At 36.1% G+C, this 19,862-nt stretch overlaps 1 protein-coding gene across 4 annotated transcripts in view; it reads left to right on the top strand.

Annotated features, from left to right (window-relative positions):
* Window positions 1-18,218, top strand: part of LOC136408563 (zinc finger protein 541) — a 183,230-nt gene extending 165,012 nt beyond the window's left edge. For 2 of the 4 annotated variants that reach the window (XM_066389623.1, XM_066389621.1), the window contains exons 9-20: window positions 2,045-2,260; window positions 2,349-2,390; window positions 3,562-4,876; window positions 5,150-5,561; window positions 6,246-6,442; window positions 6,497-6,685; window positions 6,741-6,844; window positions 6,923-7,087; window positions 7,140-7,304; window positions 7,355-7,414; window positions 9,822-10,021; window positions 11,349-18,218. In XM_066389623.1, the coding sequence (XP_066245720.1) occupies window positions 2,045-2,260; window positions 2,349-2,390; window positions 3,562-4,876; window positions 5,150-5,561; window positions 6,246-6,442; window positions 6,497-6,685; window positions 6,741-6,844; window positions 6,923-7,087; window positions 7,140-7,304; window positions 7,355-7,414; window positions 9,822-10,021; window positions 11,349-11,535 (3,252 nt within the window). In that variant the 3' untranslated portion in view covers window positions 11,536-18,218. Of the gene's footprint in view, window positions 1-2,044; window positions 2,261-2,348; window positions 2,391-3,561; window positions 4,877-5,149; window positions 5,562-6,245; window positions 6,443-6,496; window positions 6,686-6,740; window positions 6,845-6,922; window positions 7,088-7,139; window positions 7,305-7,354; window positions 7,415-9,821; window positions 10,075-11,348 lie in introns of all 4 variants that reach the window. The other 2 variants (XM_066389624.1, XM_066389622.1) reach the window with 2 other exon arrangements.
* Window positions 18,219-19,862: the final 1,644 nt, after the last annotated feature.

Genomic DNA, 19,862 nt, shown 5'->3' with positions numbered 1-19,862 from the left:
CAGAATTGCTACGACTACCAGGTAAAAAGCGACGAAATTTTATCTGATCTCAAAAAAACGAGCTATTTTAGTAAGTTAATCATGATAAATACAGAATTTTAGTACCACTCCGTAACTTCACTAGTCAACTTACAGACTTACGTTGTTTTAATATTATCTGAAATTTACAAACAATAGAGTCTCTAAAATACTTAAATTTTTATCACTTTTCAGACCCTTTTAGGAACGCCACTGATTTTAGTGGTTGTAATCAGCTGATTAATCTCAGATTTTGCAAACAAATCTTCAGTATTTCAATGTTTTAATGAAATCAGTAGTATACCATTTTCTCAAGATTTATTAACATTATATTTTCAAGAAAGTTTTTGTTTCAGTGCTTTTGCTCTTCTAGATACAAAATCATTACAAGCATTTCAGTGTTTGAGGAATTTCTTTCGATATGAATCTATAAACTACGTCAATGGCTCTTTATGGAAGAACTCTCATGATCAGATTTATGTTTAGAAAATATCACGAAGCCCATGAAAAAGCCAGAGGCGTGGCGCGGCCAATCTAACTATCATTTCTAATTATTATATTCAGATGTAAAATAATTGAAAAAAAAATTAAATTTTTAGGAAATGTCGGTATATATAAACTACGCAATTGTTCTTTCATGTAAAGCGCTTAATAATATGAGAATTAAAAAATATCTCTGACGTAGCAGGCAAGCGATTAGGGTAACACAGAATCAGACTAAGTCTTTCAGGCACAAAATCTTGACACATATTTTAATTTTAGAGGAATATGTGTCGGTATAAATTTTCAAGTTAGGCAATGGCTTTTCACAGAAGAATTCTTAATGGTCACATTTATTATTAGAAAATATTACAGAAATGATAGAAAAATCGTTGTCGCAAGTTTGATATTCACATAGAATAATTGCAAAATAAAGATGATTTTGAGGAAATTTTTGTCGAAATCAAGTCTCCGCTGCTGTGTATTACAAAATGTTAAGGGCGCCACTAACTGCTCACAGTTCCAAAAAGTACTCCCCATTAAAATAGTCAAAATGCCCCTTGATCTATAATAAATTAAAAACCTAACTGAATGGACATACAAGATTTTTTTGGTCTAGGGGATGGGAGTAAGGGTATTTTGCACAACTGATCAGCATTAGAGGGTTATAACTTATGCACTTATATGCTCATTCAGTTAGGTTTTCAATTTAGATCAAAGAGCATTTTGAGTATCTTAATGGAGGGTACTCTTTGAATTACATGTTCAATCTCGAATTTTATTGTTTGTTCGATCTGATGGAAGATTCAAATGTGTTTTAAAGGTAGAGGTACCAAATGTGTGATTCGACTCAAGTAGAATCCTTCCCGATGATGGAAGTGTGTTGCTTCCATAAAATGGCAGCCAAGATGATTTTGGACTCGATATCTTACGTTCAAACCACTCTGAGTTCGCAGTGTCAGAGAACTTTTTCGTGCAAATTAATCAACGACCTTCACTACTTATTGTGGTTTATTGATATCGAGAACTTGTGATAGAACTATTTCAAGAAATTTGACGATGGAAAAACACGAACAAAACTGCTTTCGTAAAGAACTAGCATGTGCTCTAGTTTAACGTGAAATACATTTTCTTAATCGTGAGCACGTCTATATATGAAACTAAACGCGACTACTGTCGTTGAGTCTTAGATAGGACTTTTAGCTAAAGAAATCTGCTTGAATTTAAACGTAAACTAACATATATAAAAACATAATTAATAATTTTCTCGGGCCAGCTAAGATTGAAATAAAGGCGCGTGGTCTCAGTCTAGACTAAACCTAAACATAAATAAAAATTAAATTTAAAAAGAATTGACGCGAACTACGTACTCTGAAAGAGTGTTCAATTACGAGACTAAACCTGTACCTATGAATAAAGAAAATTAATTAAACAAAAAATAAACGGTTATCTGCAGGTTTGTTGAGTACACAAGTCCTAACATTGTCTCTTGCGATATTTTTCAGTTTCAGAGTTACGTTTATATAACATTTATTATTTGTCTTAGCAACAACAACAGTGTATGCAAATCAAAACCATCTCTACCGGAGCATCGAGCCCTCAGGGGAAAGTCACCACCACCACTCCCTCAACCCCATCCCCCACATCTCAGGACAAACAGCCCATCTTGAAGCCTGTGGAGTGTAACTTATGCAAGCGTCGCTTCAAAAATATTCCTGCACTAAATGGGCACATGAGACTACATGGAGGATATTTCAAAAAGGTACTTGTCCGTTGAAGCATGCTATTTTTCCCTCATATCGCGTGGTTTAACCCTTATTTTCCTCCTCTAACTCTTCTAAACTTTCTAGGTGGCTAAATTGCACGACAAATCTAGTGTACCACTAGACCAGGTAACTAACTATAGCCTGTTCGCAATTTAAATGAGTCTTGACAGCTTTAGAAATGCCAAACATATCAAAGTCTAATTACCAACGAGACCGAGATCCATTTAATACGTGAACAGCAAATAACAGTCATGGTTCTAGATGTAGTTTTTGTTCCGTAAAAAGTGACTACTCACGCATTTTAGCATCGAAATTGCTCATTTTCAGTAGAATAGTGATCATGATAACACCAGACACTCCATCGTTATTAATTTATTCATTAAAAAACAAAAGATGTATTATTATCATATTATACAATACATTGTGCGAGAATTGGCCCTTTAGCCATTGTTGGAATCAGTTCAATGACGTCGAGCAGTCTGAAATGAACCGTTTTAATAGCGGAACAAAGGGCACGCTGTTGTGACGTAATAATAATTAATAAAAGCCGCTAATATTATTTATTGGTAATCGCGTTTTGGGGAGAAACATCGCATTGCCTCTGCGTTTTGGTTGGGCTGACGTTGATCGATAATTATTAATGAGCTTATTGAAATAATGGATTGTTTGGGACATTTGTCATTTGTCGAGATCATTCTGGGCAGAAATGTTGGTATTTATGTGGGTTCTTACTAGAAGCAGAACAATGGCAATTATATTTAATATTTCATCACTAGCATCAACAACTAATAATAAATCAATATATTCTAGTGACATTTCTTAAACTCGGTCTTGTCCCCAAATGCAAAAATCCACCGGAGTCAAATCAAGAGAGCTAGGTGGCCAACTAAAAAAAAATAAATAAATGGATGTGCTGTGATGGTGGCATAAAATGTATTTTCGAAATATGAATTAAAAACAATAGGTCCATATTAAAAAAATTTGGTTGATATCAATCTTTTCAACTCTACATGCCATCTCGTAATAATAATTCTAATGATAATAGCGTGGCCATGTTTTCAGATGTGCTGCTAGTCTCCATAGGTCGCAGTCTGTCCTAGATTGATTTTAGTTTCTATGAACATGCAGCAGTCAGTATCATTGTGTTTGTTGGTAATATTTACGTAGTTCTTTGCAATTTGCAAGTCATTACAGCAACATTCAAAAATTTCATTTCTATTCGCACATTTGCACATTGTATGTATAAACGATTATGCTCTTGAAAACTAGTTATTTCAACTTTGTCGTTCTCTTCTAGGACCCGGACAATAAAAAGGCGGACAAAAAAGAGCAAACAGGCCCACCCCTGCAGACGGCCAGTAGTAGCGTACGAGCCCTCATCGAGGAAAAAATCATCAGCAAGCGTAACTCGTCTCCCAGCACTCACGAACCAGTAAGCCACACCTCATCGGCTACTCAAGTGGACATGGACAAACATTCGTCCTTCGTGGTACCGGCACCACCCCAACTCATCCTCGATAAGCACCGTAGACATTCCGACGCGGAGGCCTTGAAGTCCTCCAAGTCTTACCAAGAAGCTCAAGCGATCGCGGATTTGATCGTGAAACGAGAAAAGATTTCCGTGAAACGTACTACGTCCGATCCTGGTCAGTCCGCATCTGCGCATTTGCTACAGTACCGGGCCGACTCATTTTCCTTAGATAGCGTGGACATGTACCAGGAAGAGCCGCAATTTGTAGGACCTGGATTGAACGACGAAGTGTTTTCGAACAACTCCATGATGCTGCAAGGAGTAGATCCAAATCAGTTGTCGCAGATGCCATTCCAGTCGGAGAGTTTAGACGACAATCTCCTAGAAATAAAGGACGACAATTTGCTGGATATCAAAGAATTGGATATGAAGAATGAAGGGGATGAGGATTTGAGGGAGTTGAGCTTGGATGATATAGCCAGCCTACATGAAGAGCCCATGACTATTTCACAGCAAATGACCCCAGTGAATCAGGAATTGCAAGCAGTGCTCAATTCACCCTTACCCGAAAGTTTGGCAGAGTTCAGCACGTATCATTCTTCAAAGAACTTAGAAATTCAATCTCCCAGTTATGGAACACACTCTCCGGGAGCTTACGCTCGGTCTCCCCACACTCTAACTGCGCAGTCACCCCTTCAAAGCCCAATGATCAGACACGACTCTCCGGGATTTGCTTATCCGACACCCCCAGCCAGCCACGAGGGACAAAGTCCATGTTTTGGGCAAAACCTGAACGTTCCTTTGGTATCCCCCAGCGATGACTTCAGTCAAATGGTAGAACGGGGTCTGGAAGAGCCACCTCAAGCTTCTTCTCCGTTATCAGCAGCGTTTTACACTAGCACCATGTCAAGTTCTGCGGCTGTTGAAGAGGCGATTCAAGAAATACTGCCAGGAGAAAGCATCAACGAGGACAATCTTTATCCGTTATCGAATACTCCTCCATCACAATCGGAGAATGATTCTTTGGGGTTAACACCGGAGCCTTCACCAAGAGTGGCCCCTTCGATACCGTCACCGCACGCTACCTATGTGACGTCGCCGAAAACATCTGCATCGGGAACTCCGTTGCCAAATCAATGGGGTAAGTCAAATAGCGGTTAATGTGCACTAGTGTCAATACTCCATAATTGCACTCGTGCAATAAAACAACACGCAAGTGCAGATAGTAATTGTCCGATGATGACAATCATGAAACTGTTGAGATGTCAATTTTCTGTCATAGACGGCATTCAATAGAGGTAACTCTATTATAAAGGGAGAGTGATTGCATCGAGAAGTTAGGTTAACATAACTGGTACATATTATGTATAGTATATTGAAATTCTAGTTAGTGTGACAACCGCTTTTACTGTAGGTCCCAACAACTCTGCCACCCTGATGCTGCCAAATTCTGACGACCCTCTTCTCTCCAGCCAACCTAAAGATTTCGTGCTCAAAAAACGCATCCAACTCAATGGAGTACCAGTGCGGCTGCTCAGCAATAACGGACTTATCGAGCTCAATTCTGGCAACTTCACCGGTCTGCTAGTGGATGCCAATGGCGAATTAAAGCTGATTCAGACCACCAACGGAGGGGCGGGTTCGATCGCAAAAAATTTTGTCTTATCGAACGCGCAACTGGTCACCACCGCAGGACAGGAAATTGGTACGAAAGACGGAAGGGTCAAGGTGCAAAAGTTGACGTTGACAAAGGCGGTACCGTCCACCGGAGGGGCCAAAATTGTCACCGGTCGATGTGGTGGGGATATTTTTGTCAGTCCTACGGCGTAAGTACATTAAAAATGGTTCTGAAAACGGAAAATTATTTGCCCACGGCTACACAAGCTATAGAAATATAGTCAGCTTAGGAATATATAATGAAGTTTGTCATTCACCCTAAATGAAATATAATGCAATCGAGCGTGCATAATACGCATATACCTCTTATTTTTTAATAGTATTCAACGAGTTTTGAAGCCAACACATTTATCGGGGATGATGGTCTTCATTATGCTCTAGTCTAATATGATACTATATTGCTATTATGTGGAATAACAGATGTTTAGTTTTTCAAGTCATTTAATTAGGATTTCTGTGAGAGTTAAGAAACATTTGAAAGTGTAACAAACTTGCACATTGAGTTAAGTTAATTTTATATAAATACAACTTTTATCTTTTCTCGCACATTACTTCTCATTTTTTTGGCCAGCAGAATGCAAGTGCACATAAGCAGTAATGGTACTAAATAAAAAGGAGCTTTTCTAGAATCTCAGAAAATTCTACTCAAAAGATTTATCGCAATTTACGAGTAAAAAAGGAATTACTTGGCAACACCGCTAGCGCCCGAGCGCATTTGGATTATTGGCGGGCTCCTACCTTCCCATAAGCTCAGCTCTATTATTTAGAGTAACTGCTTGTGTATTTTCAAGTGTAAAAAACGTTTTTTCTTATTATTCTAATTTCCATCTCAGAATTCCAAACAGCAGCCCCATAAGACACCCGCGGAAGAAGCTGCGCACCGAACCCCTGCAACTGCCCGTATTCCATCAATCCAAATTGCGCACCACAAGAAGTAAGCCCCAGGGTTCCTCGCGATACACCCCACAACCGATTTTGAATCCTCAAAGACCCGGCAGTGGTTTATACGCCAATATCAAGTTCAGTGGTGGTGCGTTTGTAATTTCAGTGTCCTTTTATAAGTGTGTATTTAATATTTTGTTAGGTGACGATGGATCAGGATGGAACGATCCGATTCCGGAAACGGATTCGACTCCTCACATCAATATCGGGCCACAGTACCAGTGTGCAGTACCCACATGCTGCATGCCGGTACCTAAAAGAGTGAGTCCATTGCCAGTATATGAGGACTTGTTGTGGGATCCGGGGATAAGTAATTGCACTGATGCTGAAGGTGAATATCTCAAGCTGTGATTAATCAAATGAGGCCATATTATTCTGTGTGATAGTGGACATGTATTTGGAGTTTGCTTGTTGCGCCGCCATTCCTGGAGGGGGCAGGAATAAAGAGTACGCGATGCACCTTCTTCATATGTGCGGAGGAAGCATACACGTAAGTTTTGAACCTAAATATCTTAGAGAAGATGATACAGTTTTGCGTTGGTAATAACAGAAGCATTAATTTTGATAGGAAGCCATGTTGAAGCTAATGCAACCATCACCTCAGCTACCGGCCGACCATCCTCTTCTTGCCTACTCGTACAGCGAAAGCGACAAGTGGACGTCAGCCGAGACGGAACTCTTCCATCGATGTCTTCTTAAAGGAGACAAAGACTTCGTTCGAATATCTGAAGAAGTCGGTGATTAATCGCTTCAACCGCTCTTGTAACTGCAACTTAATATTGCAGATCAAGTCAAAATCAGTGAAACAGTGCATTCAGTTCTACTATGTGTGGAAAAAGGTGTGTGCCGACGAGTATGGAAGGCTGAAAACATTGAGGCAGACGAAGAGGACCCATAAGAACGTCTCCGATGTCGAGGATAAGCCGTATCCAGATGTCAAACTGCTGGGAGTAAGTTGGGTAATGTACCGATTAAGGGGGGAGTCATTGAGTTTCTTTAGATCGCAGATAGTGAGTCGCCAATGAGGAGCTTTCTCTGCGAATATCCGGACTGTTCAGCGGTAGGTAACTTTCTCTGATCTAAAGATCGTTTGGCACTAATATGTTCTTTCAATTTTGCCAAAAAGGAAACCCTCGATTTTCCGTCCAAATGATGAGCTAGTTTCCTAACACTCCATAATTACAATTTGAAAGGCTGATCCTCACTCTACATTCTGTATGCATCCTATACAATATGTCAAAGATGAGGATATGCAGTATAGGGACCCCGTAAACGATAATAGAGATAGACTTGGTTAAATAAGAAGAAATGATGCATTGAAGGGCGTAGTTTCACGATGCAAACCGTTTTACAGTCACTTTTAGTTTTTCAGTTGTTGCGAAAAAAACGAAATATGCGAATTTATTTTTTGTTTTTTACCGATTTATGGCAAGAGGTAGATAAAAACCAAAACCATTTTTCAATTACAGTATTTATAGACTTTCTACAACATTTCATATGTCGATGCTCATCAACTTTTTTTTAATATGGCCCTGGTACACATTCATTGAAATAGTGATATGTAATAGCTTATAAAAAAACTGCAAGTAATAAGTGGCTCTAGTTTTCATGTACCTCTTATCATAACTCTGAGAAAAAAAGAAATTCGAAAATTTCGTTTTTTTAAAAATAACTGAAAAATAAAAAATAATTTTTTAAACCTGTTATGTCATTAAACTGACGAAACACTCAAGAGTGAGTTTCACTCCCCTTTGAATGCGCAAATCTTCTATTTAACCAATATCTTTTACTATTTGCGAGATCCCCATGCTAATCATTTACATCTTGGACGTTATGAATATTCCTTCCACGAAGTTCCGTAAATTGTATAGAGAAGTTGAATAATCGAGAATTGTCATCCGTCAATAAACCTGTTAAACATGCCGCTTGTTCAGAGATTAAATTAATTTCATAGCGTACATAACATTTTTTTCTAGAATATTGTTTTAGTGGGGTAATTTGAGTTAGTTGCGGTTAATCGGTCCGCCCTTTATCTTCAAGACCACTTGGGTTCTAAGGACACGTACTAGCATCCATTTACAGTTACCATTAAACTTGGGTTTTCTTGCTTTTTCGTTATAAGAGCACTCCTATTCCATCTCAAGGCGCAATAAAATCTATTATGATGGCCATGTCCTGACACGGTCGAATAATTTATTTTATACTTATTCCTTAAGGGCAGTTTAAATTAAATTCCTAACACCAGGGCGTGATGCATCAATTGCAAACAATGAAAAATACAATAATAAATGCAGCCCATTACATGAACACTAGTTTTCATGACGGAATGCACACTGAGAGTCAGCTTTTAACCGAATCCTGTACTACAAGAATCAATGTACTTCAATTGCATTATGCATTCAAAGAAAGTACACGTAAATATACAGGGTGATTCCAAAGTTGGATTTATTCTTTCACCAGCGAATAGGACTAAAATTTTTTTTTCCTTTGACGCTTTTTCGAAATATCAACATCAACAGATACAGGGTATCAAAGTTTTATTTAAAAAATTAAAATTTATCAATAATTGCCAAACCACTTGAGATAATTAAACAAATTTTTGTACGTATTAGTGATAGTCAAATTGCATTGGAACTATCACTTCAATGATTTTTACTAGAAAATAATAAAGTAATTTGAAATTTTAAATTAAAACAGTATTTAATTTTAGGCATGCATTAAAATAGTTTTGATTTTTTTACTCGAAAACGGTGCGTCGTAGCAAAAATAATAACAGAGCTTTTCTTTTTAGAATTGAACAAGAAATTCAATAATAATTTTTATTTTAAAAAAAATCAATGGCATACCATTTATCAAAAATATTCAACAACTTTTTTATACGCGCGCCATTGGTAAATCTAGAAATAATTTTATTTATTGAAAAATTTTTTTCCCACGTAGCTATTGACACCTACAAAACTTTATTTAATTATCTCGAGTGGTTTGGCAATTATTAATAAATTTTAATTTTTTAAATAAAGCTTTAACACCCTGTGTCTCCGTTGATGTTGATATTTCGAACAAGCACCAAAGGAAAAAAATCTTATTTTTTAAAGCCCTATTCACTGGTGAAAGAATAATTCCCACCTTGGAATCACCCTGTATAGAAGATTGTACTTAGATTAACGTTGAAAGTAAAGTTGTATGTACACAAGGTGTCCGTTTTTATATATCAACTATGGGATCTCGGTAACAACAGGAGATACGAGGTGGGTTACATCAGGGCAAATTGGAACAAAAACATGCCGTTTTAAAATTAGAAAAGTCCAGCTGATTCCGAGATTCCTTTTTATATATATTTATTTATTTATTTGAATTTATTTTAAAGGCATTGTTTTCCTAATTTAAAAAAAGTACAACTTGGCAACGTGGCTCATTCGCATGTTTTAGCTCTACCTAAACCACTAATTACTCTGTCACGAAATTAGAGTTTCAACTCGAGGGCGGCCCTGAACGGTCACATACGGATTCATGGCGGCACTGCCGCCCGCAACTCGCCGACACCCTCTGGCGCCGACCACCACCAGCGTAAGAACGGCGTCGCAAGCGCCTCGTTCTCCGTGACGTCGACGTCGATATGCCACCCCGACTCGACAGATCAAGAGTACCCTTGCAAGATCTGCGGGAAGTAAGTTGTAACACCATCACAAGTCAGTTGTGTCAATAAAAGCGCGAAATCAGGTAAATGCTCGGTGTGTTGTTGCGTCCTCTGCTTACGTGCCTAATAATTTTATACTGTTTTTATACACGTTTACTTCTCCTCTTCGTTATCGATAGCGTCAACCATCCAGTGGGCGGACCGAAGGTATCCTCCTATACGCCAATTTTTTTTCACTTAGTTTGGTGTATCGAAGTTGGCATTGGTTAGAAACAAAAGAAAAAACAAAAAATCGAAAAAAATTGAAAAATTGAGAAAATTTCGAAAACAGCTATATTCTGTTTTCGTCAAATCAAAATTCTTCTGGTCAACGCCAATTAGATCCATCATTGTTCTCACTCCCTAAAACAGCAAGGGGTATACCTCGATGTTTCCTTAGTTACTTTCAGTTTCCGATTTTCTTTTGATTTTATTTAGTTTCTAAGCATGCAGTGTTACATATTTCCGCCGATCAAGTCACACCTGAGATGCTGCTGGAGTTCTCAAGAAAGACTCGGGATGTTCAGTATGCACGTCAGCACGTCACAACAAAATACTGACAAATCAAAATTCAGCAGCGATCTTCTTTTATTTGTTTATTGACAAAAATTTATTGGAAAAAATGTATTGACAAAAATATTGCATGATTAAAGAAAATTATTTTTTTTAAATACACAATTACAAACCGAAAAAACTCCAATACTTACTAACACGGCACCAGCTGCTTCTTCTCTCTTTCAGACTAGATTTAGCTGTTTTCCCTTTTCAATTCTTACAATAATGTGGTTTACTCCTCGTTTACCATCTTAACCTTCGACGCTTTATGAATTCCACTTGAGAATTCACTAATTAAGTTCGAATATATCAAAGCCCTCATAACTTCGCAAACTAGATTGGTTTCGTAGAAACACTGAAATCGAAGACAATTCATCCATTTACAACCATGCAAATTCGGTTCGATTCTGTTTGGTAATATTAAGAAGACTAATTTATGGGCTCAAATAAAATTTAGGGGTGGTTCAAGTTCTAAAACTTCAAAAAATAATAATAAAAACTGAAAAATATATATATTTTCAGTTTTTCTCGAAGTTTTTTTCGAAGCATATTAGCGAAAAAATTAAAGTAAAACACTCCTCTAAAATATGATCTTTCTTCAAAAAGAAAATTTAGGCAGATTGAAACCCACTGTGGCACAAATTAGTTATATCTCATTTTTATAAAATATTTACATCAATAATTATGGAATGAAAGGTGATGTAGTGTCGAAGGTTAAAGGTGTCTACACCACTGTGTTCTCTCACCATCCGTCAATTTCTAGAGTGTTCTCGAAAATCAAGAGCCGTAGCGCACACATGAAGTCGCATCGGCCACCCGACGCCGAACCGGCCAAACGCCGGAACAGTGAGCTCAAGGAGCACCACCACCACCCCCACCACAACAAGGAACCCAAAGAGCTCCCCTCACCTTATGAACCTTCCTCCGTGCCAAGCCCCTTTAGTTTGTAGTACATCTTAACTACTATTTAACTCTAGCTTAGTAAACATGTAAGTTTCTATGCGCCACCGCTAGTGCTTCGATGCCAGTTCACTCTACGAAATGGCAACGTTGTCGCTGTAGCACGTGACAAATCCTGCGTGTTACCTGACAGCTGACAAATCAACCAAGCTGTCACTTACAAATAAGGCATCTCTTGGTTTACTACTCTGTGGTTGACTTTGCGGTGGTTTATAAGAACGTCTTCAAGCGAATCAAAACATGGTCACGGGCAATCAAAATTAAACATGGGTCAGATCGAAGCGTACATAAACACAAAAACAAAGGGAAGAATGCTGATTTTATATTTACTAATTAAATTTAAAGTAAAAAAAGACATATTTAAGTTAGCGGAAAATGGAACTTCTTTAGGGTATTAGTTGATAATGGAGAAACGCTAATAGGTAGTCGCGTAGAACTGTGTATAAAACTCAATCCATAGAGAGTAACTTAAAAGAAATGAAACAGAGATTTATATTTGAATATTTTATTGGGGTTGTGTTTGCGTCGCGCGCCCGCGCGTCGTTAGTGCCTTTCCGAATGTCGAGTGAGACACGACTTTTAGAGCGCGCAAGTCATTTTCGTACTAAACACGGTACTCTTTGTGGCATTAGAGCCGAATAGCGCGCGCAGCATTATAGTAAACGAGCAATAAGATCTGAACTCAAGTTGTAATATCAAAAAGATAATAATAATAACTGCAAAACAAATGGCCATTTGTATTATTTACGAGCTATACGCACAGGATGGCGCTGACGACGTCACTTGTCATTTATATTTAACGTGTTAATGCGACTCATGTGGTGAGTTCAAGATATATCTAAAATTCTTATCGGGTCAATTTTTCTGAAATCTGCCACCAAACAGTTTAAAATTTCACTCGCTTTCGAATATCCTGGAAAATTTTTAATTATAGTATTATTAATTATTTTTATTTTTCTGGCCTTAATTGAAAAGAACCAGCATTATTACCATTAACATTTTTTTGTCATATCTAACCCATCATCTTATAAGACAACAACAACAAATGACAGTAACAAGTCATAACCTCAAATGCATGTCAATTTTAGTGTCAGATTTATTCACATTTTACCCATTAGAGGCCACATCTATTTTTTCGCGTCCTCAAGTCATTGTTGCTTTTTTATACCATGTAGGAAAGTGACAAACGTTAATAAAAATTAATGCCTATATCTATTTGAACTAAGAAGCTTACTTTAAACTGAAACGTCCAATGACAATTTGTCAAATCCTACGTTCAAAATGAGCAAAAGTACCGATGAGAAAATGTCATTAGTTAACCAAAAACTTTTCCAGTAAGGTCAGGGAAAGGGAAAATTTTCCATTAGCTGACATTTGATTAAGAAGAAAATTGCGCAACTGGTTCGCATTAACTCGGTAAATCTTTATGGGTGTATGTATGTTGGGTGTAACATTGTTTGGTTAAAATGAAACATAAGAGAAAAAATCTTTTTGAAGGCGGAGTTTTTTAAAAGCTTAATTTTCTCGGAAACATCTTTCTAACTTTCAGTTTATCGTTTCTTATCTTTCTCGTACCATTTGTGTTGGTCCCGGGTTGAAGATTAGTCAGAGATCCATGTACGAGCAAAACGTTAACATTCACTTATACATTAATTTTTTCTTTTTGGATTAAATAACGGATGGATCATACATTAACAGAACTTGTGACAAAACCATTGTAGATAGCCAAAATCGAATGAACAGGAAGTACGAGTATAAATAAAGTACAGCGACTATCAACATAACAGTTAATTGATTCAAGTTTTTGTTAAATTTAAATTTTAGACATCTGCGGTTTCAATTCCGTAGTCATATATTTCAATATTTATTTCATTACATTCCTTATGCAGGTCAAATTTATCCACTTCAACTGTCCGTTCAAGGTGACGGCGGCCTGAATCAGTTCACTTCAGACATTTGTTACATTACAAGTACTAAATGTTCGGTCAGTTTCAATAATTGCTCAATATTTACAACGCACAACTCTTCCAAGTAATCAGAGTTGTCAAATTTCACTTAATATCTACATATATTATTTACAGCTTTCACTTTTTAACTGTCAGTACCGTCACCTGTCTTGCAAATAACAACAAACGTCCTTAATTTCATGTGTCATGTTAAAATCTAACGTGAGAAAGGTGTCAGCAAGACATAGGAAAATGTGAAGTTTTGCGTTTCTGTTTGCATATCATTTTCGTTTTCAGTTTAGGGAAAATAAAGAAAACTCACTTGGTCTGACCTAAACGACACAAAATCGCACAAGTTTTTTGGCAATTAGTGAGACATATTCTTCCCGGGAGATTTTCACGGAACACATGAAAATAATTTAATTTACAAATATCTCGTTCTAACCAGAGTATTTTTATTGTTCATTTCAATGCGAACTCTCCTTACATCCATAGAATCAGTCAGGACGGGAGGAAGAAAGAAATCGGTAATCCGAACTAACTTAACGTGAATATTAAACTATTGTAATGCAATATGTTTGAGATGGACATGCGCAAATATTTATATATCTTAATTTCGGAATACATTTTAATGTTCGAACATTAAATTCCCGTCCTGGAAACACTCGTAATAAGTCTAAAAATGGTCGACTATCGCTTTATATCTGACGTAGCCATATGTCCTAGTTCATCACCTAATTGAATGCAGAACGCTTCGACAGAACTCTTATTTTAATGAGTATATGCGAGAAAAGCCTGAAAAACCGGATTTCAATCGCATTACTGTATGCGCATACTGTATTTTCTACTAAAACTTCAAGTCCATTGAACTGAGCCGAAGCAATTATTTTTTCCACAGTTTTACAAACTTTTCAAACGTATTACACCCAACAAAGGCATCCCTTAACCTACAGGTCATTGAGGAATTGCTCAACAAATAGAAGAATGCGCGTCTACAAGATTCCCTTTTTAACTACTAAGTATCTAACAATGAACTATTCATAAGATGTATTCTAATAAAAACAAACGGTACTAACTGCTGTCTTAGAAACCTAGAAACGCGTTTTTAACTCCGCCGATAAAACTACGCCTCTGACAATTTTAAAGAGAGATTGGGTTTTATCGCGCCACCGTGTATATATTTCTGAATGAAGTAAACATATGAATGAATGAATAGATGAATGTACAAGGCGGAAGAATTTTAATGAAGGAGACTTAATTAGCAGCAAATAATTAGCAATCAATAGAGACAAACTTTTATTGGAATTTTAATTACTTGTGCGAAAGCCATTGTCAAAGTGACAAGTGACCACGTCTTGGCGCCATCTGTGTTTTTACTACTGAAAGAAAAAAATGGTGCCACCCTCCCCGAAAGGCTTGGTACCGCTTTAACTCTGTGTTGTGATCTTTTTAAAGTCTATTACTACGAGTCTATATCTATATTAATAAACTTATTATTGAATTAAAAACAAAAGATATTTGTATATGTTATTATTCATACTGAATGTACGATATAAGTAGAAGAGTATTTATTATATTTATAGAGGCCCGTGCGTTGTCGCCGAGCGAGGGACGTTTTCACCACCTGATGACAATCTAATTCCGCTAAAAAGTTGCTTTTTCCAGTTGAACATATAGAGGAGTTAAAAGTTAAGTTGCGTATGTGTAATATGCGGCTTGGTGTGAAACGATCTGCGCTTCTGTTTCTATGTTACTCAGGGTGATTTTGGGAATGACGAAACTGCTCAAAATCGAATTTGCTCAGGGCTAAAACTGTAAAAGCAAAATCTAATAAAATCGTTCTTTTCGTATTTTACTTTACTGTTACACTCAAAAAAGAATAGACCTAAAAGTAATAATAAAAAAACCTATAATATCAACTGCTCTTCAGGGTGTTTCAAGATCGACCAGACATTACCATACAGAATAAAAATTTTTTAAAGAGTTTAGCTACAGTGGGTAATTTAACAAACATATTTGTTGAAATATACAGAGTGGCCAAAAAAGGTTCTAACTAAATAGGTACAAAGACAATTTTTTTAAATTGGAAATCCTTATGTTCATATTATTTTTAAACGCTGCTTAACATTTCATGAATTTGTCATGCAGCACATCCTATACTTAATTTCAATTGTTTTTGAAAAAATGATGTATAAATTTTTACATTATTTCCATTTTAACGATCTGTAGCTTCTAAGGGGTTTGAGATTCAGAAACAAATCGGCGTACGTTGTCTTGTTTTAGTTTTAACAGATCTGTCAAACGACGATAATTTTGAAATTTTCAAGAACTGAAGTTTGCTTGCAAATTTGGTAAACGGAAGCAAAGTTGCTTAATTAATAACATTCAGCCACAAAATTTAAAAAAATCAAAAAATGTCCCAGAAAAACTAAAGTTAAAGAAAACTGTTTTAGTTTTGTTTAATAAAAAATCTCCACCGTTTCGGCACTTCATAATCATCCTCAACTTTTTAATTTTAAGTACAGATTTTGAATCTTTGATTTCAATTTCGGATTCTAGATTAAAAACCACATCAAATAAATATTATTTACTTTTTAAACAAAATGTTTTTTAGAATGTCTCAAAAATTTAAACGACAATCAGCGAATGCAGCCATTTGCACGAATTATACCAGCGATGAATCATACCGACAATTAAAAAGTTATTGCCGACTATTTTTCAAATAATTAAAGCACACACATAGAATTTGAACCACCCTGTAAAGGATTTATTTTTTAGTCCACTAGGAAAGTTAACGATATATTGTAGTATGAAAAAACCGTGGTAGTGGAAATTTTGTAAAATTTCAATTATCCTAAATTTGGTAAGGACACGTAGAGAAATGGACCAATCCGGACATTTTTCGCAAAAACTTCAATTTTTCATGGGAAATTCAGGTAGCCAAAAAATTTCACTACACGTCATAATAAAACAGGGAGAGCCAAAAAAAGTACTAGTTATTGCCGCACTTGCAATACCGTCAGTATGCACTGGCGCGGATGCCCGAATACGCTATATTAGACCTTAACACCGAAGCGCAAGTAGTCATATTTCATTATTTCAATTTCGTCATTTTCAAAAAAAAAATGGGCAAACCGGGTTAGATGATTACGGGATTATGACCAAAAGTACTATCATTTCGATAATATTTAACACAAAGCGGCCCTTGTAGACAGCCCAATGAAACAGAAAGGCATTTCTACTGCGGGTCGCTACCATAATTGTGCTTGTGAAGAAGTAGACGAACATCGACAATAATTATTTGGGTTTTTAGTGTTAACTTGACCTTGTTACACAAATAAAATCAACCCCCAAGGTAAAAGACAATATAGACTCTTTGCAACGTACGTTCTTGAAATCACTTATTGGGTTATTTTATTTTTTACAAAGTTCTCATTCAAGTATAGGCTATAAATGGAAAAATCAATCTATCGTCCAATGTTGGACTTCCTAGATTGGAATTCTTATATTAGATCATTGACATTCCAGATAATTCTCAGAATATCGAGACGACTATTTCCAAAGGTCCCAAGAACATGTGCCAAATAAAAAAAATCGAAAAATCATCATTCCTAAAATCGCCCCTTCTATCTATGCAACCACGCACAATGGGCCGGCTACCGCCCTTTAGCTGTCTAAATGTGAAATGAGTGTGTCCTGTCGCTGTGTCCCTCGCTCGGGACGACAACTGGCCGCCCGACTGAGCCAAACGACAGTAGTCATAGGTTATCAGGTGCTCAGACCTATCAATTAATGATAAAACATTATTGTTGTTAATCGATGTACCTTCCCCAAACTCTCTCATCGGAACTGACGGCCATTTTGTTGTTTAATTATATTCTATATTATAGATCTTAACTCTTCAGTTGGTTGCGCCTATTGCTTTACAGGGTGGTCATAAAGAAATTGAGAATTTTTTATGAGCACCCTGTATGGGGGGTCTATGGTGAATTTGAAAATAAGCAATACCTACTTCGACGTGTATAAGGAATCTTCATATCAGTATTCGATAATACGAAATGTTAACTAAAACGCTCGCAATCGTCCGTTTCCGTACAATGAACAGATTCTATATTGGAGAAAATTGTACATAGTAAGAAAGATGGAGTTTTGACAATTTTATTATTTGGTAAATACTAAGTATAGGAAACAATCAAAGAGGTTTCTTTACGTTGAGACTATTATAACGAGGTTTCTAAACGGCCTAAGGATAAGATACTTTTTAAAACGAACTATGTTTTAGCGTAAATAATGTGATAAAACTTGTAAGTATGTCTAGTACTGGTAATACCAAACAAATGTCCGTCAGATTCTCTGTTGGCCAATTTTTGCGTTGCTTATCTTAATGTCACTTGGCACTATTCTTTGTCTCTTCGGTTGTTACCATAATAATTGTTACCTAATCCATGTGCCAAACCAACTACGTGTCAGTGAAGCTTATACCCGATAGTGTCACGTAACATATCGATAGAACATTCGTTGCTTTGTATATTTGTAAATAAGCTAAAAATTAATGTTCTTGTTACACGTTTTTAATAGACTATTATTATTATTATTTAGTTATTTGTTTATTTATTAAATAAATCATGTGCTGTATACATATTATATTTTTCCGTACATTATCGGCTTTGTTGACCCTACTTTTAAGACTTCGCCATGCCGCTGCCAAATCTCGATGTTGCTAAAAATGGGGACGGTTTTGGAAACGACAAAAATTAACGTAGTGGTTGCAATGAGTTTCATCGTTATTATTTCGGGTTTTTCTTTGAGATTGTAAGGGCCAAAGTTAATTAAAGCTTCTTCATAAAATATCATTATAAATAGCTAAAAAAAGTTGTAACTAAGAAAAATCGACATGTTGAAAATTTTCCCTAAGAGATTTGCTGCACGGAGCTCTGTTGACCCAGTAAAAGAAACAAAATTCACTTTTTTTTTTTTGTTTGTCGCAAATTTGCAAATATATCCTTGAAATTTTACACATCTTCAGCTAATATTTCCTAGAAAAGTTATTGCCATTGTCAGTTTTAACTTAGCTTTCACTTAATTAAAAAATAAATTAATATTTGTAAAAAATGTAAATTCCTTATGTTTAGCGGTAGTCCTCCAGATATTGTATTCATTTTTGGTTAATTTATCCTATAAAAACAATTCCAATGATCAATTTTGACGTAGCTGTTACTCAGTTCAAAAAAATAATAATAATAAAAAATCCAAAAACTGTAACTTTCTTATGTTAAAAAATATTCCCTTAGAAGTAAAAATATCATAGATGAATTTCTGATTTTCATTCATTTCTCAAAACATCTCCAAAACGGAAAAATTTTCTAACATCTGCACAAATTTAAGAGATGCTCCTGGTTACGCCATTTTTGTGCAGAGCCAGTCATCACACTCAACAATAACAGAACATGTGTCGTAAACGACAGTGACAGTTACCAATTTTGATGTACTAAAAAACACTGGCCATTACAAACATACATTTCTCCTTAAACGTGAAGTTAAGCGATTATTTGCCATTACTTCGTTTCAAGCGCATGCGCAAAAACCGTCACCCGTCTGTACCTGACGTTCAAACTATTTAGTAGTAATTATTTGTTTAATTATTTTAAATAAGTAGTGGACTTTATCATTTTGAGTTGAACGAAAAAAAAGACTTTCAATTTTCGACGCTCATCTTGCGCAAACCTCAGGCGTGCGTAATAGGACCTCAGCGCCCCCCTCCCCCCTCCCTGTCATCTAGTCGATTAAGGACAAACAATCTTTCTCTCTCTCTCTCTCTCTCTCACTTTCTCTCAGTGTGGACTTAACTAGATGAAACCCTTAAGTGTCTCAATAAAGAAGAACGTGCTCATTTTATATTCTTATTACTTATTATAGTTATTAAAAGGAAAATGGTGTACTTTCGATAAATAAATAAATGTCAATATATTTATTATAATGAATGTAGCTCAACTATTTCTATTTTTCTGTTCTCTTTTTATATTAATATATATTTAACGGGAGTGTAAAATAGGACTATATTAAAAAAGACATATTTCGGTGTCAGACAAGAGTGTGTTCAAAGTTACTTAAGAAGAAATTCGTTGATTGCATTTAAAATGAGATATTGGCGGCATTTCTTCGCTAGAAAACCATGTGCAACACCCCCGAGGCTCAAATCAGAAAGACGATAATCATTATAAATGCAATACAAAATATAGTAAAATTAAACCTTTTACCCTATAATAGTTGTTTTTAAATTAGTGTTTAGGCGATTTGTTGTTGTTTTTCCTCGATCTATTCAGTTACCCTAGCGAGTAATTATTATTGTTTTTGTTGACCTTTATTATGAT

The sequence above is a fragment of the Euwallacea similis genome, chromosome 4 (assembly GCF_039881205.1).
Source record: "Euwallacea similis isolate ESF13 chromosome 4, ESF131.1, whole genome shotgun sequence".
Lineage (NCBI taxonomy): Eukaryota > Metazoa > Arthropoda > Insecta > Coleoptera > Curculionidae > Euwallacea > Euwallacea similis.
This window is presented reverse-complemented; position numbering and strand designations above follow the sequence as displayed.